The 23,604-nt window shown below is 40.9% G+C and overlaps 1 protein-coding gene across 8 annotated transcripts in view; it reads right to left on the bottom strand.

Moving 5' to 3' along the window:
* Positions 1 to 1,408: 1,408 nt before the first annotated feature.
* myo16 (myosin XVI) overlaps positions 1,409 to 23,604 on the bottom strand; it is a 125,932-nt gene continuing 103,736 nt past the window's right edge. For 6 of the 8 annotated variants that reach the window (XM_079667284.1, XM_079667281.1, XM_079667282.1 and 3 more), the window contains 4 exons: positions 22,107 to 23,324; positions 19,264 to 19,383; positions 18,489 to 18,571; positions 1,409 to 4,532 (listed from right to left, as the gene is read on the bottom strand). In XM_079667284.1, the coding sequence (XP_079523410.1) occupies positions 4,362 to 4,532; positions 18,489 to 18,571; positions 19,264 to 19,383; positions 22,107 to 23,324 (1,592 nt within the window). In that variant the 3' untranslated portion in view covers positions 1,409 to 4,361. Of the gene's footprint in view, positions 4,533 to 15,662; positions 15,802 to 18,488; positions 18,572 to 19,263; positions 19,384 to 22,106; positions 23,325 to 23,604 lie in introns of all 8 variants that reach the window. The other 2 variants (XR_013805757.1, XR_013805758.1) reach the window with 2 other exon arrangements.

Consider the following 23,604-nt stretch of genomic DNA (forward strand, 5'->3'; position numbering starts at 1 on the left):
ACAAAGTAAAATCTGTATGGCAAATGAGATCAAATGGAGAATAGTAGGTCAAGTGAATGCATAGATCAGTGTATTTTTTACTTTGGATTGATCAAAACCCAGATCTTTAAAGTTAAAAGATACAGAAGACCTGAGAGGGCCTGTAATATAATATATAATCACTGCTGTGTGGCAGAAAATATGACATTTCGTTTGCATGCAAGTTGAATTAAAGGTAAGAAAGTAGTTCCTAGATTATCATTGTAATACCATTATGAAATATCAGATACGCCATATTATATAGGTAAATACCATAGTTTTTTATTTATCAGTAGTATATGTAGTCATATACACTCTAGTCTATGCTATTATGTTGACATGGTGAATCTGAAATAAAAGTAATAATATCCTGACCCTCGCATGTTGTGTTGATTACGGTACTGCATTATTTTAGTATTAAAATGTCAATCAATTGTTTTTACTTCATGTCCCAACAACCTCTCTTCACAGCTTCATACCACTCCGATATATTGTATTGTTTTTTTTAATTTTCAGAGTAAAACTGCACACACCTGGGTGTGTGTGAGTCAGCGGGTTCGGCTTGAAGTTTTTAACGGTGACACACACTGACACATAAACTTCAAACACAGACTCCCACACTCTGAGGTGATGAACGCCTTGGGAAAACATTCCTCTTAAATACAAAAGCAGATTATTAATGTGGGAAGACATGGTTTGATTGATCTCACTGACTCGACTTGTGCTTGTCTTGACGTGACTCTGAAAAGAAACCACGTTAGTAAACACCCGGAGGGGTAGACTCTTCTTCCTGAAAAACGTCACTTTACACATTTGTACCCTGCAAACATGATACATTTCTGAAAGGGTTGACTCACCTAAATGAAGTAAATCATATTTTTCTCACTTTTTTAACATTTGTATCTATCTATGCACAATTACAGGGGTCCAACAGCTGAACAAAAGACAGCACCACAATCTGTATGGTTACAAGAGTCAGAATGTACATGTGGTGCCGAAGCTATGCATTAAACTGAATCTCACTCTCTTGTTAAACAATAATGTCTTTGAGTGTGCTGCTCATTTCAATCTGCCAGTCCTTACTTGTAAGATTTGGTTGTGTATGCATACACAGAGACAGACACACACCGAGCCAGTGGTGAAATATAAACAAGTATATTTTCTCAGGTAGCTCATGTTTATACACCATTCATTGGCCACTATGCTTGATTATTTAAATGTTATGCTACTTGTCTTTTTACTCTACAACATTTCACATACAATTTTGTACTTTTGCCGATTCCAACTTTCCAGAATAAATGAGCACCAATGAATAATTTACATTTGAGTCCTGAAATTGACATGCATTATTCTCATACTGTACATGCATAGACAAACTAAGACTGGCATGGACACAATTGTGCTTTATTGCTGTACAGGTACAGTACTTATAAAACATTGGGAACATAATAATTATGAAAGATCACATACAATCTTTTTTCTTTCCACAAACACATATGTGTGCAGGTTAAAACATACTGTATGTCATGTACAAAAAGAAAGACGATAACAATAAAAAAAATAAAAACCACACTATGAAAGGCAGTGAGATACCCCTGCTAAAATATTGTGTCTCTCTGGACAACTATACATGGACTGGGGACGGTAACATGGCCGCTCTGCACTGGCTGTAGCACCAGAGAGCTGATCTCAGAGCAGAGGATGGATAGATTCCTGACCAACAACAATGACTGGCTGCCAGAGTTCTGCTTACGACAGACTGATCATCAGTGATTGTAAATCAGAGGTGGATGTAAATGCATGATGAGTGTTTATATGACAGACAGGGGACAGTGCAATGATTCACAGTGCAGTGGGAAGCTGTTCTTCACATTATAAAGCCATATTTATCTTTTCAGCATGAGCACGTTATAAAGGGGCGGGCCCAACATGTGGTCATGCAAGGTAAAAGCTTGATATGCTTTAAAAGACAATAAAAAAAACAATTAATCTCCTCATTTCATGAATTCAGTAAACATGGAATCACACAAAACCATAATGCAAACCACTAGCCAGAACCCTGATCATGATAAAGGACTAATTCAGAGGCTCTATGTTTTCTTTCATTGGCAAGGTTGAGTAGCTTGATCCTGGCTGAACCGTGATGAAAATGTTTGACATAGTCCTGCATTGCAGTGCTACTCATGCAACCCCAATCTCAGCACACGGAGCAAATCAATACCGTATCAGAAATTCTGCATCATTATTAACTTGCTTTTTAAAAAAATGGCCTACACACACAACTTCTGAAGACAATAAATCACATTAAGCAGTCAGGTACACTGTTTAGATACAGGCGCATGTTCCAGTAATAATATACACAGGGTTTCAGGCAGTGGAAGAAAAAACGTTGCTATCATACATTCAGCCAGTCAGTCAAAAATACAGCTCAGCCATCTCTGTTGTGAGTATCCGTGATATCCTCTAATTCCTCTCGAATATTTGGGCCCTGACATCAGCTGAGATTGATCCTGTGATAGTGCTGCTAATTCGTAAGGCCGAATCAATCAGACACATTGTGGGTGATCAGTGGGAATGAGAAATCAATTAGAGCTATTGATACTTTGCGGCTCCAACAATCCCGACCGATCTTCAAAGATCAAAAAGCTTGTCGAGACACGCCCAGCCCATTACCGAAGTCAACACAACACCACATACATATTGTGCAATAAAACATCCAAATACAATGAAAACATTTGCCTTGCATCATTGAAACAGAACAAAGGGGCCAAGAGGGAGGGGAAATATTAAATAGAGTATAAAGAATTTAATAGCCATAGACAATCATTCTGAAAAAAAGATATTCACATTTTAAAATAAACCTCTTCTCTTTACCTCAGTCATTGCATCTAACCCAAGACATTCTTAAATCTCAGTTTCACCATCATAGACAGCATTATCTCATCTCTTCCTCTTTCAATTCAATCCCCGTGCTTTTCTATCATACAGTAAAAGGTTGAACATAAAACACTGGTTACTATTTACAAAGCGGTCATCATGGAAACACCCGTAGAGCCGGTTTGATCCATTAGAAAGGGGGGTGGGAAAGAGGTGGGTTTGTTGGGGTCGAGGAGGAGGAGATGAAGGTCTGTACAATAATTGAGTTGATCTGTGCGTGAGTTCCTGAGCTCTGCACAGTCTCCTGAACAACACCCAACACACAAAACTGTTCAGGTGTTGATGAGACACAATGAGAGTTTAGTTGCTACTTTTCAAGTGTAGACTGTTTGTTTTTTTCTCTTCTTTTCTCCATGTTCATCTGATCTATTGAGAAACGGTCCATTGAATCAACACTGAAGCACAGTTATGATTTGGTCATTCATGTCAGTCTGTACATATGAGTATTTTTTAAATAACTCTATTATTTTAGACGTATATTTTGCAAGTTGTATCACTTTGGCACAGAGTTTCATGTTCACAACATGAACTATATACCTGTCAGCTAAAGCTATGTTACTTAGCTTTACCTTTATACCTTAAACCACAGTCCTTTCTTTTGTTGGATCCCCTTTTCCTGGTAAAGGTAAGTGCAGTAGTTTCTATTTAGGCCAGAGGTTTTTGTTGGCTGGTGGTAACAATGAGGAAGAGAGGTGCACCTTGGGATATTACTGAGGTTACCCTGACCCCTGGTCTCTCATTGCCAGGGCTGCAGTAGAACTTAGTGCCCGAATGTGAGAGGCAAAGTGAGAGCTGTACCTTAAAAAGGTCCCATGTCTGATCCCGTATGAAGGCCATGTTTGACTTGTAAACCTCAGAGAGGTCAGAGGCTCGGGGGCACAAGCATTCATGGGAACATCACAGGACAGCAAGTCACGTATTACAGCACCATGTTGTGGGGTGGAGCTCCTTTGGGTGCAGCAGAACAACACAGGCTAGCATACAGACAGACTAAAAGGGCCATTTATTAGACTATGAAAACATTACTACTCTGTACTTTGATTCAACCACCCTTTTATGGACGTCATACATTTCGTCTTAGAAGAACTGAAAATAAATAATAATATGTCTCTTTCTAATAATAAAATGTTGATCTCTATAGACTTTTACTGTGTCTGTGTCCCACTGTATTTTTTCATAGAAGTGTTACAGAGTGCTGAGTTTGTATAATTTAGGTTATGGGATCCTCCACAGTCGAGGTTAAAGGCGCAGAGGCGGGACCTTCAGCCCAGGGACGACCTCATACTTTTGGCCTTGATGCTCTAACATAACTCATGAGCATGGAGGTAACTTGGTCCAAAAGAAAAAAAATGTGATTCTGACTGGAGTGAAAAAGAAAAAGGAGCTGCATCTGCATATAACCTCTGTCATGGAGAGGCCTTCCTTTTGGTCCAGAACAGCGTGTGGGGCTGAGGGGGGGTTTGAGGTGGGCGGTGCTTCCAGTCTCCCCGCCCCTCACAATGAACTCGTCGCCATCGCAGAAGATCCCCAAGGGTGGCACTCTCATCCCTGTTGGACAGACGTAAGCGCTGGAACACCTGGAGCCAAGAAGAAGGGAAGAAGAGAGCGTGATGTAACTCAAATCACACATAAATAGGGACTTTCTCCTGAGTGGATTGACAAGGAGATGACAGAAAGCTGGAATGACCAGGCCGTGATTGGAGGGGAGTGTAAATGATAAGCAGTGGTTTCATTTCAAGACAAAGGTATCACATTTTTCATGCAAAAATGGGAATAAAAGATATAAAATATGATCATGTCTCAATCAGAGATTCCTGCCTCTAAACTAAAGCAAGAAAGATAGGATAGTTCTTTTCTGATCCATCATCTTGAAAGAGGCAGTGATCACTGGGCTGGGCTCCTCTCTTTAACGCAGGGCCGTGTTTCTCATGAATCACTCTGGGGCTGGCACCAAGCCATCTCATGAGACAGTTGATAAAGAGGGAAGCAGTAGGAGGGGAATCTCTTCTCTGACTGACAGCGTGAACAGCACCTCATTTACATATTCTGTCTCTGGACCCCCATTCTTTACATCAAATGAAGTCTATTGTGATGTACAGAAGGGGCCCTTGAGCAGCAAGCACTTAAGTGACTCTTGTTCTTTCTCCCACACATGGTCAAATACACAAAAGGCTCACACATGGACGTCATTCTGTGTGAAGCACATTATGAGCTTTCTGCCAAGATCCAGGTAAATCAATAGAAAGGCTCCAATCTGCTCAGTCAGTTTACCAGCAACAGGGCCGAGTCCTTACCCAATGATCATGACCGGAGGAGGCAGGGGGGGTTTTAACGGTGGGGTCGAAGTGCGAATAACTCTACCAATCATGCTCAGAGATGAGATCTGAAGCATACGGCTGGCTTTACTATATTGTGTATTTCTTACTGTGAAGATATCCAAATAAAAAACAAAAGCAGACCTACTTGATGCTGTAAATCGCAGTTTTTTAAAAATAATTATTTTCTTCCCTTAACCCCCTTTTCTGCTTTGAATCTCTGCCGATTGCCGAGGATATAGTTTATTTAGTGATGCATTCCTCAAAGACATTGCCACAGACACACACAATAAACACTTGGACACACACACAGGGATCACATTCACATATCTGGAGGGTTGCACACCTGTGAGTGTCCATATGCACATGCACTCAAACACACATACACATTGATTGCCTGCAAGAGCACAAAACTCGGTGACCTAATCCATAATTTACACCTCCCTGCCAGGCTATTCTCTGCTCTGGCGCCAGGCAGGAACACCAGCTACTGGAACATTAGACAAGAAAGAACACCGTGTCCTTCTGCAATGCATGACTCTGACTGTACATGGACACGCACGCATGCACGCATGCACACACATACACATACACATACACATACACATACACACACCAACACATACACATTTGAAGAATCAAATTCTGAGAGAACAACATTTGAAACATTTATAGTTTGTGGCCTTGATGCTTTAAAATGTAAATCATTTGAATACTCATCTTCAGAGAGTCAAGGTGAGAAGATGGTATTGCTGCCTTTAGACATTACATTTACCTCATTCTAAAGACTCTCTTACTGCAAGTACGTGGACTCCTTAACATCACACTTAAGTGTGAATGTTGAACATCTCATTTCAAAGCCACAAGCAATAATATTCCGCTTAACTTCTTGGAACAGGGCTGCAGGGATTTGTTCTTATTCAGCAATAAGACCTTTCATCAGGCCTGTCAAGACCTTTCTTAAGCCCCTGTCACACTGTCCCGAAATTGACAGCCGATGGACACACGAATATGATATTGTGAATTTCGCACGAAGATGGCCCCGAACCACACACGACGGCAACATTTACATTACATTTAAGACATACAACTGCAACGAAAGTAACACAAACAATTATGATAAAGTACTATGATACTGTACTGATATTTTCCGACTTTGTTCCTTACTTTCTCCGTCTTTATATGTAGAAGATATTACGTTTTCTCCGTCATCTTGTTTCCATAGCAACAACAACTTCCTCGCCTTATATTATAATAATATATATATAATATTTTTATAATATAATATATTATATCCTTTTTAGTTTCACAGAACACAAATTGGGTTATTTACGTAATATGTTTACATGATTTTGTTGTGCAATAAAACAACCAGATGGACACACGATAAAGGAAATGTTCAAATTCGGCTCTGATCGTAGCAACATCGGGCCATTCGTGAGAGCATCTTAAGCCATCTTTGGCATGCCAAAGATTTTGCCACCGCTCCCGAAGTTGCTGCCGGAGCCTGATAAATTCCACCGGCGGTCATACGATGGCTTAAGATGCCCTCACGAATGCCTTACGAAGGGCAAAATGGACACACGAAGTCAACACGAAAATGAACCTTCACAAGGTCCTTCGGCAATGCTTTGTGATGCCAAAGATGTTGCCACCGCTCCCGAAGTTGCTGCCGGAGCCTGAGAAACTCCACCGGCGGTCATACGATGGCTTAAGATGCCCTCACGAATGGCCCGATGTTGTTACGATCAGAGCCGAATTTGAACATTTCCTTAATCGTGTGTCCATCGGGTATCAATTTCGGGACAGTGTGACAGGGGCTTTAAGGCCTGTCAAGACCTTTGATCAGGCCTGTCAAGACCTTTCTTAAGGCCTGTCAAGACCTTCCACACCCAAATCAAAGAGAACCGTGGGGTAATAGGCACGTGTGTGTTGCCTTAGAGCTCATTTTATACTGTAGAATAAATATTGTTTTATTTAAAACTAAGAGGCATTACCAAAACCATTAAGGACGGCCAAAATCAATAATTTAATAACAGTGTCCATAGATTTTATTTAGTATTTATGGTGCCTGCATCAACATGCTTCCAACAATGCTGCCCTTTGCATGTTTAACGCAGGGCTGTTCTCTGTCTAATTACATGCTCACTTGCATATTCCCCAATCAAATCTCATCAAGCAAGCTTATATGAGGGATATACAATTGCAGAATAGTCGCCAAATTAAAAAATGTTCTGATTGAGGACAACCAGACTCCATTGAATCATCCACTGACATCTGAAATTGTACCCGTGCCCTTGATCACAATGGCATGGGGGAGGGAGCCGATATCCGAACCAACATGTTAATGTTTTGGTAATTTTATGGTAATAATATGGTAATGTAGGAACACTAGTGGTCACTCTAAATTGTCAGTTATAGACAGAATTTTGTGGCCACAGGGTTTGACAATGACCTCTGAGGTTCTCCTCAGAAAACACTCCACACACACACACACACACACACACACACACACACACACACACACACACACACACACACACACACACACACACACACACACACACACACACACACACACACACACACACACACACACACACACACACACACACACACACACACACACACACACACACACACACACACACACACACACACACACACACACACACACACACACGATTGTAATGCTGACACAGCATTCCCACTATCTGTTATGCTACGCACAAAATTCTTTATTATGCCGCCAGGTTATTTTGCGCTGCTTCTTCTCCCACATTGAACATCGCAGAAACTTCGTTCTAACATCAAAACGTTCAGCTCGGTCAGGAATCAATGGCTATTACTTTTATCATTCATAACTTTCATAATTCCAGAGATACATCCCATAATACATCCCATTTTTAACATGGAAGTCAATGGAGAACTCTTCAGACTTCAACAATATTCATGCAACTTCAACTGCTAACTGCTCCTTCTTCAACTGCTAACCGCTCCTTCATACATTCACTCAGAAACCTCATTCCAACTTTAAAATGTCACACATTCTGACATTATTCGTGTAACACAACTTTTAAATCTGATTCTTACTTTTAGAGATATTAAACATTGTTCAGACCTTGGTAAAGAGGCCTTCTTCAGATTTTAGAGTGCATGATGTCACAGCTAGAGTGGAGGACAGATTTAATTTTACCTTCATATATTTTTTTAAACCTGCCATAATTCCCAAACCCTGCATTCCTGAGACATAATTTTTCATAACAAACGTAGGAAAACATCTCATAGCTTGAAAGATTAAAAAAATTAAGCAAAATAATTAAACAAAATGCCTCTTGAGGGCATGAAGTGACAAAAACTTTCAACATGTCTCCATTAAACTCCATTGTAAATTCAGCCTCACCTTTCCCCACCACAGCAGCCACACACCTTTAGTTAATCTGCCAAAAAGGCCACATTATTAACCCGAAAGTACACAAAAAGTACACTTCAGATGCTCAAGTTCCTTGGCATGCTTCACGCTTTGAAATTTCACCAATATCTGTTACGGTTCTTCAACAAAACCTTCACATGTAACAGGTTTATCTCTCATTCAGAACAATGAAAATGCTTTCCTCTCACTACTCACCATGGAAACCTTTGATCTCTGGACACGCCGTTAGCTCAAATATAAACACCTGTGTCATGGAACACGATGATGTCATAACTCCAATTGACATAATTAGAGAAGCTAATGACGTGGTCACTGGAGTTTAACAGACTGTCTCAGCCTATTCTTGTCCGTCTGATGGAGACTTCATACAGACTTCAACATGTTCCACATATTTTAGACATTATTGAAGACGTATGCTTTTAGTTCTAAAGTTTTCAGTTCAAATATTCTGCTGCTTTTTCATTTCATTTTTATTTGTCCCGCTCATGGTACGCAAAACCAAATGTACAATAATTACTCTACCATTGAGCGAAAAGGAGCAGGGAGAAGAATACAATCTTATGTGAACTGCCCCTTTCTAAAAAAAACTAAATAAATACATAGATGGTCTGCCCTTCATAATAATATATATATATATATTTTTTTTTTTTTCACAGCCAAACATAACAGTATCTTAGGATACTAAGAGAAACACACAAAAAAAAAAACTTATTTCCCACTTGACGGTTAACGGAAAGAAACAAAACAACACCAAAACATCACATGTATAAGGAAAAGAGAAAGAAAAGTGCAACACCCTCATCTGAGTCCTACTGGAGAAGAAGGTGGAAAGTGACGCATGATGATAATAATAACAATAACAACAATAACAATGGCAATGGGACCCGCAAATACAGAGGAGACATCACATCAAAGACATCAAAAACATGAAGGACCAGAGTACATAGACTTATTCACATTCTCCTTCATATAGTCCCATCTTTCTTAATTTATACAACTTCTTTAACTGATAAATACAAATACAATCTTTAGATCCTTTTGTTGAGAATTCCACAATTGTACACCAACCACCGAAATACACATTTGTTTAAGAGTAGTCCTTGCATATGGATGCTTACAATTTAATTTCCTTCTGTGGTCTTCCTTGTCTGATCCAAAAAAAAACAACTGTTGTAAATATGCTGGTAACGTTCTGCTTTTTGCCCTGTGCATTACTGATAATGTCTGCAGCTCAGCTATGTCTTTGATTTTCAAGAGTCCTGACTTCAAAAACAGTCTGTTGGTGTGTTCTCTTGAGTCAGCTTTATGAATTATTCGTACTGCCCTTTTCTGTAATATTGACAATGGCTTTATGTTGCTCATATACGTGTTGCCCCACACTTCTATACAATAAATGAAAAATGGCAAAATGAGTGAACAGTACAACATCCTGAATGCCTTGTAATCTAGCAAATACTTTGCCTTGTTTAGAACAGAAATATTCCTAGACACTTTGGTTTTAACATGTGCCATGTGTGATTTCCATGTCAGGTTTTCATCCAGCGTCACACCTAAGAATCAAAATTCAGAAACCCTTTCAATAAAAACTCCATCAATGGACAGTGAAATTAGCAAAAACCATATACTTCGTTTTATTCAAATTTAGGGTTAACTTATTTTCATCAAACCATCTTTTAAGTTTGACCATTTCATGTCCAATACACTTTGCTAAAATGTTTAAATCATCTCCTGAACAAAATACATTTGTGTTGTCTGCAAACAACACAAATTGCAATAATGTTGACGTTTCACATATGTCATTGATGTACAAAATAAAAAGTTTAGGCCCTACAACCGACCCCTGTGGGACACCACATTCTATGTTCATACACTCCGATGTACTACCAACACATTTTACATATTGTTGTCTGTTATCTAAATAACTTTTTAACCAATCTAGAACTACTCCTCTCACTCCGTATCTATGTCATTTCGAAATTAATAGGTAATGGTCTTTGGTGTCAAATGCCTTTTTTAAGTCAATAAATACACCTATTGTGTATTTCTTTCTTTCTGTAGCTGTTGTAATTTCTTCTGTTATTTTCATTAAAGCTAAAGCTGTAGATTGATTTTTCCTAAATCATTATAGACTCTCACTCAATAACTAATTTTTTTCAATAAAATTATCAAATTTTTGGACAAATAATTTCTCAAGGACCTTTGAAAATTGTGAAAGCAAGGACACTGGTCTGTAGCTGGTAAATTGGCTTTTGTCCCCTGTTCTAAAAAGTGGGATAACTTTAGCTATTTTCATGCTATCTGGAAAAATACCTGTCTGAAATGAAAGATTAAAGATGTAGCTTAGCGGTTTAATTATGCAGTCAATAGTCGTTTTCACTATTGTCATGTCGATCCCATCACTATCTGTCAAAGTCTTATTTTTGCATTTGTCTACAATGGATCTAATTTCAATTTTGTTTATCTCTCCCAGAAACATTGACTTCAACACTTTACTTCCCCCAATTCCGCCATCCTCTTTTTGCCCATCGTGTTGTTTTGGAATAGTCTTAGCAAGATTAGGTCCGACATTTACAAAAAAATAGTTGAATTCATGTACCACTTCATTCATGTTTTTTACAACCTTATTTTTGTCAATGAAGTGACTGGGCATGCCAGTGGATACAGATTTATTTCCAATAACATTATTTAAGATTTTCCATGTGCCCTTGATATCATTTTTCTTTTTCTTTTAACATATTATTATAATATTCTCTTTTTGCTTGTCTCATTATAGCTGTCAACTTATTTTTATATGCCTTGTATTGCTTTTCAATTGCCTTTATCCTAAATTGTATGAAGTCTTTATAAAGGTTATTTTTCTTCTTGCAAGCATTTTGTAAGCCTTTGGTTATCCAAGGCTTTTGATGATAAGTACCTTTATATGTACGGGGTACAGTGGGACAAGGTTTGTCATACAGTGATATGTAGATTTTTAGGAAGGACTCATATGCAGCATTTACATCTTCTACATAAACCCTTCTCCACTCTTCCTTTAAGAGGTCACTCCTAAATGTGTCTTTTGCTTCAGCAGTCCTTACCCTGACATATCTACTGCGAGTCTCTTCCTTCTTTTTCTTTAACTGCCAATCATATGCTACGAATACAGGTAAATGGTACAAAAAAAGTATTTGCGCAGTCAACCCGCCCTTTTGTTACACTCTCAGTTCCCGGATTCCTACAAAATAACTCAATTGTTTGCAGCGTGTTTTCACCTCCGCACCAGCTAGGCAGCCATCATTCTGCTCTGCTCATGCATTTAGACTTTTATTTTCTTGTTCTTATTTCACATTCAATTCCCCTCTATTCATGAACCCTTGATAAGTACCACTTATATACCACGTGCGACTGTTGCTATGTCAGTTAATCTTTCAAATACAAGGTTACTTGTTTGATTCAAGCTCTTGTGGTCAATATGTCAAGGTATTTATCCCTAACATTTGATCAGCTAACTAATGACACACACTCAGAGGATCTTTATAAACAGGGCTGCACATAACTGGTGAGCATGCGCACCCCCTCCAAAAAAAGAGCACCGGATCATTTGAAAAATGCTCAGAGCAGCAGACTTCAGATAATGGTTAATGGTCCTGCCCTAAACAGCTTATGTCATCATATGTCCTCATATGCCGTTTCCATGGAAACGTATCCCTCGCCATAAAACACGATGTCGCTGTAACTCCAATTGACACGGTCCGATCGTCCCCCAAACTTCGCTTGTGTATCACCGGTCCATGCCTCAACAGCTTTACGCCAAATCTGAGATCTCACCATAGGCTGTTGCCATGGAAACGCATCCCTCGCCATAAAACACGATGTTGCTGTAGCTCCAATGGACACGGTCCGGTCGTCCCACAATCTTCACCTGTATATCACCTCTCCATGCTTCAACAGCTCTACGTCAAATCTGACATCTCACCATATGCCGTTTCCATGAAAACGCATCCCTTCGCCATAAAACACGATGTTGTCCTAACGCCTATGAAAAGGGTCATAACAGCACCAAACTTCAGATAATGGTTAACGGTCCTGCCCTCAACAGCTCTACGTCAATTATGGGGTGTCATCATATGCCGTTTCCATGGAAACGAATCCCTCGCCATAAAAGACGATGTCGTTATAACCCCTATGAAAATGTTCAAAAAGTGCTCAAACTTCACATGTGTGCTAACTTTCCAGCCGTGAAGACATCTACGGGACAGTTTTGAGATTTCTTCAAATGCCGTTGCCATGGCAACACAATGCTCACCATGAAACACGGTTTTCTCATAACTTCAGTGAAAATGCTCCAAACGGCCCAAAACTTCACAGGTTTGGTAACGATGTAGCCATCAACGCATCTAAGCGTATTATGGGATGTCATCAAATGCCGTTGGCATGGCGACAGATCATTCGCCATCAAGTTAGTTCAAAAGTTTGCAGTTCAAATATTCTGGTGCTTTTCCAAGCCTTTTTACTTTCTTTTCTTCTCTCATCACACATTCAAGCCCCCAGTATTCATGTATCATTTCAATCTAAATTCTTCACTTTCTTCTTACACATTACATTTCAGCATACAGTAGCAGTTTAGAGTCAGCATAAAGCATTCCCACTAGCAATTTCTTCAGGAATTGCATTCTCTAGTTTCTGATTGATCCCCAGCGTGTGTGTACATCACATATACTTTATGTTCACTTTCTGCACAGATTATATCTAATTTACAAAATATAAATGCCTAGGCTAACGGTAATACAAGGAGAAAAATCACAGTGTCTATTTCCAGCACCGTATTTCCCGAACAGTTTGATAGGGGCTGGGAAAGCAACTGGTGGCAAAAGAGACGGACTGATAATAGCGATAGAGATATTGATGCTCATTATTGACCTATGTGGGAGCTCTTTCCTGGAAATTTCAACGAATGGATTAGGTCATGTGGGGATTTCAGAGAAACTGGCATGACACCTTTTTCTCACACGGATGCGTTAACCCTGGCAAACAAGGGGGGGATTCATGCGTCCCCGTCTGTCCTTCTCATCTTCAAAGTGTTGTTATTCTGAATAACAAACATGTGGCGCAGTCATTCTCCCCATTTAAACGTCAAGGGGATAAACAAAGAATGACAATAATCTCAGTGCCATCCTGTCCTTTAGTTGGCAAAATGGACAGTCCACCTATTTTTTATATGAATAACAGAGTTATCCGTCCCCCTGTTCTTCCTTCATCCTTTCCTTTTCATTTATTCCATTAGATCTGCTTATCCCACATAAACACTGACTGGAATGCAGCTAATTGAAAGGCATTCTGGGTCACGTAGTTGTTCCCATCTTTTGAATGAACTCATGGTAATGAACCTGTTCCGGAAAACACATGAGATCACTGAAGTAAGGAACCATGTTTCAAGAGATAATGTCAGGCACATGAGGGTGAAGATCTGTAGTAACTTCTGAGGTTATACAACTTGCAGTTTATGAAACATCTTTAACAATAAAAATCAGAAACAATATTTTAAGGATGATATAAGAAGGGAGTAATGTGATGGATCAGCAACTGAAAATCCCAGCAAGCAAGTGAACAAGCAACAATAAAAACTGCAGCTCTGCTTTGTTGAACAGACCTAATTGAAGTTTGAGTTTCTGTTAGCTTTAAAATCTATGTGCATTAGTGTTGGCATGTATGCTCATTTGATTGCTATTAGCATTTGTTAATCCGAGGACAGTTTCAAAGGAACAAGGATGCCTACTGTTCCGTGAAAGATGCATTTAGATGCATTTTACAAATGTCCGATAAAGCCCAGGTTCTCTGCTCATTTTGAACAAAAGCAATTTCTTGGACCAGAATGTTCCAAACATTTTTGCATTCCTTTCCACGGCATGTGCAACCTTGAAGATGCTCTTGTAAGATGTTGGCTATCACGTTGCTGCCTTAAGTGGAAAAATATTACAATAAACAAACTCTGCTTGTATAAAATGCACATGAAAGGGGTATTAACCTTATGTGTTTGAATTCAAGCTTTTGATGTGTTTAAAATGTATTCAAATACGTAAAACCTACTTTATGCATTTTTAATCACCAGTTTAATCATCCACAAATCATATATACCTAATATTGCTTAGATGATTTTGATACCAGCTACAATATATTCATATCTCAAATATTATTCAGTCATATGGATAGGCTTACTTATGATGTGCTCTTTGACAAGTACCACCTGTATCACTGAATATATAGAGATATACAGACTTACAGATTACATTAATTTATCATAATAAAGATGATCTCACTGAACAACAAACAATACTTATTGTCTCGAAGGAGAAGGAAATATTATAGTTTATTAGGTATATATTTTGGCAGTAATGATGATAAAGTGTACAGATGCAGAGTATAGCTAGCAACAAGAGCTGCAGTTTCCTTTAAAAAATGAGTGATAAAAGGAAGAAAACAAGCAGTGTCACTGATTCTAGGATCAGACTGTTCACCCCTCTATAGGGCAGAAAGCTCATCTGAAAGCTAATCTGATTCCAGAACAGTGTTTAAAGGACAAAGAGCACAGTAAATAATGGGAGCAGGTAAAAAATAAATGAAGTTCTGGAAAAGCAATGGTTTTCAAGATGTTGCCTTTGATGGCCCGTATTTTCCGGAGATTGGTATGTTTGGATCAAACCATCCTCACATTTTTATCAAAACAGTGTTGTAATTTTCCAGCCATTAATATTGGTTGTTATTGGAATCTTTTGTTACGGCAATACATTCCAGATGACCACATCTTCAGATAAACTGTACATTCTTTAAAGCCACTCTACAGGAGGGTTGGTCATTTGTCCTCCAAAAATAGACTTAGAGTGGAGTATTACTTTAAACAAACTTGTGAGGCTTTTTTCTTTTTGTAAAAGAAAAACACTGCTAGTCAGGGTGGAGAGCAGCGAGGAATGAGACACACTCACCACATCCCTACATGTGAACCGGGCTTCCAGTGAAACCCCCTGCCCCCCCCTCGCTGTTTTAGAGGGCAGCCCCCGCACCGAAGGGAGAAAAGTTGAGATGACCCCTCTGGAAGATAAAGGAGGGAGTGAGAGTAACAGCCTAGCTCATTAGAAACAACAGGAGAGAAGGAGAAAGGGAGTTATTTCTATGCAGCCAAACTTACTGTGAGACAACCTTAGACTTTTGTATTAGCAGGAGTGTTCTTAAGACTTTCTCTAAGTTTGTAAGAAGCAGCCTTAAACAGGTGAGTTCACCCCTAAAATTTGATGGACCAGAGGATTGTGAAGAAGGAACACAACGTGCCTTCACATCTCTAGAGGCAGTACCTTGTGAATGCTGTGGCCTTTTTCTTTCAAAGTGGTACACTATGTGCTTTACTCATTCCCTGTGCTTCAATCATCACTCACAGTGACACTCAAAGACTGAATGATGCAGATAGTGAAGAATCTGAATCTAAATGTGCTGATACTTTCGAGGACTAAAGCTGCGTACTTACAAACACAATGCAGTGACAGAGAATATTGAGCACAGCGTTTACATCGCAGACGCTGGTATGCCAGAGCTTTTAGTGTGTATGTAACCTGCATTATTATGATTTCCAGATGCCACTAATGCAGTGGTGGAACAGATGTGAGTAAAGTAAGTAAAGGCTAAAACGGCAACATGTGCAAATCAATTATTGTTATGACAGCCGCTGTCTTAAATGAATCAAATTTCCTGTTGGAGTCTGTGGGTTCACTGCTCAGCCTCTGGACATCATCTAAATAACTGCAGAGAAAGAAAGTGTGTGTGTTTGAGTATGTGTGTTTGTTATATCGAATGTAAACAGAATGTGGCTGCGTCATGATCCAGCCACACTAATAATAAAGCATTACGCCGATTTGCCTACATATTTCATGTTTAACAAGTATAAAAACATTACCAGCTCATTTGGATGTGTAATGGAGGCTCCGTGGCTGTACATGAATATGAAATCCTTTTGTTACTAACTATCAATCATTTTATATATGTTAGTGCAGCTGATCTAACAGTGTTCTTTTTATTGTCTGACGATGTTGTGATTATAAAAAAGGGTTTTATCTGCATTACGGCAGATTGAAAAGGAATTATGGTCAACTATTGATGAGGGAAGTTAGAAATCTGGGCTTTTCTCTCCCAGTGAATACTTGTCACATTGTAACAGTTCATCTTCAAATGGTATACAATGATCAAAAGGGACATTTAGAAGAAAATGTTAATCCAACAAAATAATTTACCCACCAAGCTAATAATATTATAATAATAATAATACTATTATTTTCACAACACTTTAATCATTTTGAGAACACATTTTCCAGTCTTATGATTGATAACTAAGACAGAGCCTTATCACAATTCACAAATGTAATAAAATATGAATGTGGCCTTTCTTGACAAAATACAAATCCTATTTTGGAGTTGAGAAGGTACAGTATAATTACAGGAGTGCTTCTGTTGTGACTGGGTTGTTTGTTAGTCATGTGAGTGTGATTGAGCTGCTACACTCCTATATGTTTATATCTTTAAATCATCAAGGCATTTTAAAATACATGCAGCCATTGTTTTGTACGTTTTTTTAATCAACATGGTTTCCATTTGGTCAACTGAATTTTATCAATTGCATATCAGAGGCCGTGTGTGTGTGTGTGCTTGCAGGACATTAAATGTGATCCTGTAACCAAACACCTGTCTAGAAAGCCACAGCAAGCTCACATGTCATGCAGAGCTCCCGTTAGAATATTTTTTCGCCGGTCAACATGTCCGTTAAAATGTAAATCTTCTGGACTAAATGAGAAAAGTGCCGGTCAAAGGTCTTCTTTGTTATTTATTGAGCTTTAAAACAAATGGATATGATTCGATATTAAACAAACTAATTATAGAAGATTAACTACATTATTCAAAAGTATACAGTAATTTACAATAACAGGGGAATAATACACGGAGCGCTCTCTCCCTCTCCTGACAGCCCGCCAGTATCATGCAGCTCGCGGATCAGTAATGAGTGACCCGACAGTAAAACTAAACATATCTATAACTAGTTACGGTAGTTTGAGAGGTAATTAAAATAGCTATGTGTGATATTCTAACCTGAAGAGTGTGTTTTGCTCCGCTCACCGCTGCAGGTGATCATGCAGAGTTGTGTGTCGACTCGTCAGCAGCAGCTGATCTCTCTCTCTCCCGTCAGATTAGACTTCACTCGCGTTTATGTCCATATCGATCAGATCTAGCTAGTTCTAGCTAATGATAGGACTACCTGCTTATTAAAAGACTTCAAACAATAAGCATCGCTATGCAACCGGGTGAGGCCGCAGAGTATAGCGCAGCATTATGCATTTGTTTACATGCCCACCAGAACCCCGAGGCATTACCAACAGATCAACGCACAATCAACCCATACAGGACATCTCTTTCTCCATATTAAGTGTTAGACATTAGAATGGACTACTCTTGTCTGTCACATACTCTTTTGTCTGTCACATAAGTGGCGCAAGTTGCGCAACTGATGTGGTATTGCGCTAAACGGAAATTAAAACGGACACTTTGACCGGAGAGATTTAGATTTGCCGGTCTTCAGCATATTTTACCGGTCGTAGTCCGGTAATTACCGGCTAACGGGAACTCTGATGTCATGACTGATACATGTTGTTCAAAGGAGGCCCCTTTCCTCTAACTTTAAAATGTCAAGAAACCCACAACAAAATACAGGCCCGATATAGACGTCTTGTCATGATCTGTGTGCTGCTCAGTGCCGGTCTATGTGTGTTTACCTGAGTATGATGGCTGTCCATGTGTCTGTGTAGAGTGGAGCTTGAGGAGTTTGACTTGCTGTGAGTCTCATCTTCCAGCGACCCTGAACACACAATATCAAAAGCATTGTTTAGCACAAACTGCAAGTCCTCCCACACACAGACACACACTGTGGTTGACAATCTCTCTGAGCGTTTATGGTTTATTGCAAACAGTCTTTGGCCGGAGCCAAGAAAAAACGATAAATGATATCTTATAATACATTCTTTCTTATTTCTCAGGCCTCTTCATTGTGTCGCCCTCATTCTTTGTAACCCTTCCTACCGGCAAGCTTTTATTTCCGGCAAAAATAAGTTTAAGTGTTTAAGTGATTTAGTTGTGACATGGGCAAAGGGGTTAAAATAGAAATAGAGTTAATAGCCTGGTCCGGCCTGATAGATTCCTTTCTTCAGTCCACAGGTCAGTGGTTTTAGCCTCAAAGGATTTTTAAGGACACTAAATATAGCTTATAGCCTCTTTATTGAGGATCACAGGGCCTTTGGAGGACATTCCATTGAGCCTGACTTCCATCACTTTGTTGTACACTCTGCAGACCTACACACCAATATAAAACTCACATCTCTTAGTAAAACATTTAACACATATTCAAACTGCACTTTAGTTTTTTTTTCTAACTCTGCAGGTTCAGTTCATTTCTTTATTTTTACTGTAGTATGTATCATCAGTTTCAGCCTTAAATAAAAAATCGATTTGATTGGAAATTATCTGTAAAACGTGAAATACTCGGGCTGTTACCGTTGGAAATCTGGTTGCCGTTCTCCACGGGGGCGGAGCTTTGGGAGTGAGGATGTGTGTGGTTGTTGGCATTCTTGTCCTGTAGCTGCACAGACGGCAGGTTGATATTAGAATTGAATCCTGTGAAGAATGAAGCCAGAGGAAAACACACTAGCTGTCAGTGCATGTCATAAACAGTCGATACAGAAAATATTAAGATCTCATCATGCATAGATAGAGTTTGTGTGATACAACATAATCCCAAGCACTGTAGGGAGTAAGCTGTTTAAAACTGGTGATATGGCATAACTGTCTAATTTTGCTACTTTAAAATGTGGCTCGTCATGTGTTGACTTCACAAATCTTCTATTTCCTGAGTCCCACCCCTCCTAACCCTTTAAGCCTTAAAAAAGTATCCACATTATGTGTCTGGTCGAAGGTGACTCCACATGACCTGACTCTGCCCTGCTGCTGCTCCTCAGGGCTCACATGCTCTCACACACTGATTCAGTAAGTGACTGTGGGTACAAATGTGCATGAGAGTGTGAATGGGAATTTGTCAGCTGCTGTCCCACACGAGAATGTGTGCCTCCCCCCATGGTCACAAGATGCCTAAATATAAACTTAGCATACGGCAGGTGTGTGTTTCTGACGGACACAAGGCCAGGTAGAGGGAGGGATTTTAATCTGATAGTTGCCCGCTTGTGAAGAGTCACTGTGAGTAATTTGATTTGTACAATAAAGACTATAATTAGGGAGAATTAGACTTTAATCCAATTTTAGGAAATATGTATGTTGCCGTTGAGGCATGAGGTGTCTTATGACACTGATTTCCTGAATGCCAAGACCACCTGCCCTCTTCCCCTAGCATTCCTGTGGTTTTCTCGTTCCCTGAGGATGAGGAAGGGGAGGAGTAGGGAGGCAGCTGCTCTTCACAGAGATGTCTGGGATGGCAACTGAAACCCACGGCCACTCCCACAGCGTCAGGTATCACACTCAGTCATTTAACAGCCGAAAAGGGAGCGGAAGCAGGCCATCCTGTTAAGCCCCTCGGTATCCCTCTGCACTCTGATCTAAGCAGACCGCCTTGCTTTGCCCACTCTAAATAACAGCAAGGTTGTGAACCCCAGTGCCAAGTTCCCCTGTCGCACACACTGTTTCCATGACGCCAGTGCTTTTCCCGCGCGGGTTCAGGTGCTGACGATGAGTCAAGCGCAGGATGTCAAGTGAGGCATATGGGTCAGCCTGCGCACTGCTCTCATTCCATCTCTTATAAGGACTTCAGCTATCTGCCCCTTGAACTTGTAACATTATTAGACACAGTGCTTCACAGGATCGTTTTCACTGTGGTGGTTGGAGCTCGGACCATAGAAGGGTCCGGGGGAGCACTTTCCCCAGAAGAAAAATGTGTGCATTTGAAAGTTAAACACTTTTTCGGTTTATTATGAAACTGTTGCGGACCTACTGTAGTTAATTAATGGGAAACACTCATAGACCTATGACATAACTGTGTCTTATATAATTCAAGCGCAACAATAACATGAGCCTGTGATTATTGACATCGAGAGATAATCCTTTCACTTGATTGTCATTTTTCTAACTGTTCAGGGTGTCTTGTTTGCTTCTGCTGCTGGGCAGTCACACTGGCTTCAGGAGAACATGAATGAGCTGTTAAATATTTATACCCATCCTCATCACTCTACTGCTCATGTATTATTAACCTAGCCACAACTAATACACTTGGAGGAAACAGAGACTCCGATAAAAACACAGAGGGACAACACAGTTTGTAACTGCTCTCATTGCCCTGTGCTTTCTCCAGCCTAGGTATACAAAGAAAATTCACTTTCATAGGAGGGCCAACAAAGTAATCTCTTTGTGGGGTGGTAACCTCTGACCTGAGGACCCTCCCCTTTTCATAGACAAAGTGGAACAAATATGTTTATCCTCTTTTTGCAAAGGTCAACCGTTGCATCAGTGTCACAGAGACTGAATGTGCTCTGCATGTGGAGCACTGAGCTACAACACACACCAACACAGTAGATCCTGCTTATTGTGCAGTGCAGTAAGATGCTAAATGGGCAACAGGAGCGGGCTCATTAGGTAACATGGAAGGAGGCAGCTGCACTGGAGACTGTAACAAATGGGCCTCCTCAAGTGGGCTAACGAGGGTGTCTAGCTAACCCTGAATCAATGTAAGGACTTTCTAAATGTAGAAAAGGGGCATTTATGAGAAAGGCTGTTGGGTGATAGTCCATCTCACCTCCCTACCACTCAAACACAGCCTACATGTATGAGTCCGCATTCACACAGACGCAGAGAGCGACACAAAAACAGGTGGGGGGGGTTATTACTTAACTGCAACCCTGCACAACTACTGCTGTACAGAAGGTAATCAATCACCCAGTGAACAATAAATCATGTGTCACAGAGCAGCCTGAGACTTTGATCATGAACTCATCACAGATCACAAAATGGACACATGCACGCAAGCACAAATGCGCACACACACACACACACACACACACACACACACACACACACACACACACACACACACACACACACACACACACACACACACACACACACACACACACACACACACACACACACACACACACACACACACACACACACACACACACACACACACACACACACACACACACACACACACACACACACACACACACACACACACACAATATCAAGGTATTTGATCAGAAATATTTGGATACTTGATTTTCTCCATATAATCCAACCTTACTGTGATCCCCTTTCTGCTGTGTTTTAATTGTCTGTAACTGTGTGTGTGTGTGTGTGTGTGTGTGTGTGTGCGTACAGATGTGTGAGAAACAGACCTCCATCTCTGGTCTTTCGGCCGGAGCTGGGCTTCCTCAGCAGGCTGCGTCCCGAGCTGAACAGAGTGTTGAGCTCATCCAGGGGGCTGGTCAGGGGTCTGCCATTGGCTGGGTTGAACAGCAGGGGCGAGGAGGAGCACGAGTGTGCCCTCCGAGGCTCAGGTCGGGTCATCTTCACTGGGGAATAGGGAGGGGGCTTCCCCAGGGGTTCCCCAATTGCCCTTTGAGCGCATGAGGTTTTGGGAGGGTCTGAGCTTCCTGTGACACATCTGGTAATACCTTGGAAGTTGGTCTCAGGTGGGAAGGGGAAGTGTGACGGTGGTCTGTAAGGGGGAGGAAGGGCGTTGGGGGGAGGAGGTGGAGGGGTGAGTGGAGTGGTGGGCTTCTTGTCTGGCATGAGGACAGTGAGGCTAGGGGAGGAGTCGGCCCTCTGGCGGGCGTACTGAGGGGACAGGGGGCTGTCTGGGCCGGTAGGATAGTTCAGGTTGGTCTCAAACACGGGCAGCTTCTTCACCTCTAGAGGGGTGAGGGGGGACTCATCTGAAGCAGGAGAGCAGGTGACGGGGGAGGGGGGAAACACCAGGAGAGGTGGACGGTGGGGGAGCAAGTTGGGGAAGGGGGCAGGGATGTCGCAGCTGCCGTCTTTGCCGCTGTTGGCAGTGCTCTGTGAGTGAGTGAGGTCCATGGCAGCCGTCAACCCTGCCGCCATCCGTTTGATCTCCCCGCTATGAGGGGGAGATGCACACAATCCCACCAGGTTCAAGCCTAGGGCCTCCAGTTTGGCCGCCTTGCTTACCACGGTGGCAGGACCGTCTTCATGAGGGAAATACTTCATTTCCTCGTAGACGGCCTCCGAGTCGTCCAGCTCCGGGCTGTCAGGAGGCTCCTGGAGGCTCCGGGCCCGCTGCTTGGAGCCCAACATCTCTATGTACACGTCCTCTTCGCCCTGGCCACGGTACAGGCTCAGTCCAAGCCCTTGTGGAACATCTACAGATGCTGCTTTCTGCAATAGACCACCAAACCCACAGAAACCGCCAGCCCGGGACAGCAAGGCCAGCTTCACATCAGCAGGACGGAACTGGTGGATGTGTGGAGATGCAGCGTTGATATCCTCATATGAGCCGGACAGCTTGGTGTTGGGACTGCGTTTAGGTTTCGGGGGTGGCACCTTCCTCATGGTTGTGTAGTCATCACTGTGGGGACGGGGCTTGGACAAGGCTGGGGAAATTATAAAGAAAGCAAATAAATATAAAGAAAGTCAGACATTAGCCATCTGAATAAAAAGGTCCCCTATTATGCAAAATCCACTTTTTCATGTCTTTCATAAATAAATATGTGTGTTAAGAGATTCGGAAAGGTTTCAGGAAATAAGATTCTCTCTCTTTTTGTCCTGCTCCATTTATATAAAAAACTTGTCTGAAAATGAGCTAATCAGATTTTGGCCACTTTGTGATGTCACAATGTCTTTTTGGGTTTGGCAGCCAATAATCAACCAAGG

The sequence above is a fragment of the Notothenia rossii genome (assembly GCF_949606895.1).
Source record: "Notothenia rossii genome assembly, chromosome: 2".
NCBI lineage: Eukaryota > Metazoa > Chordata > Actinopteri > Perciformes > Nototheniidae > Notothenia > Notothenia rossii.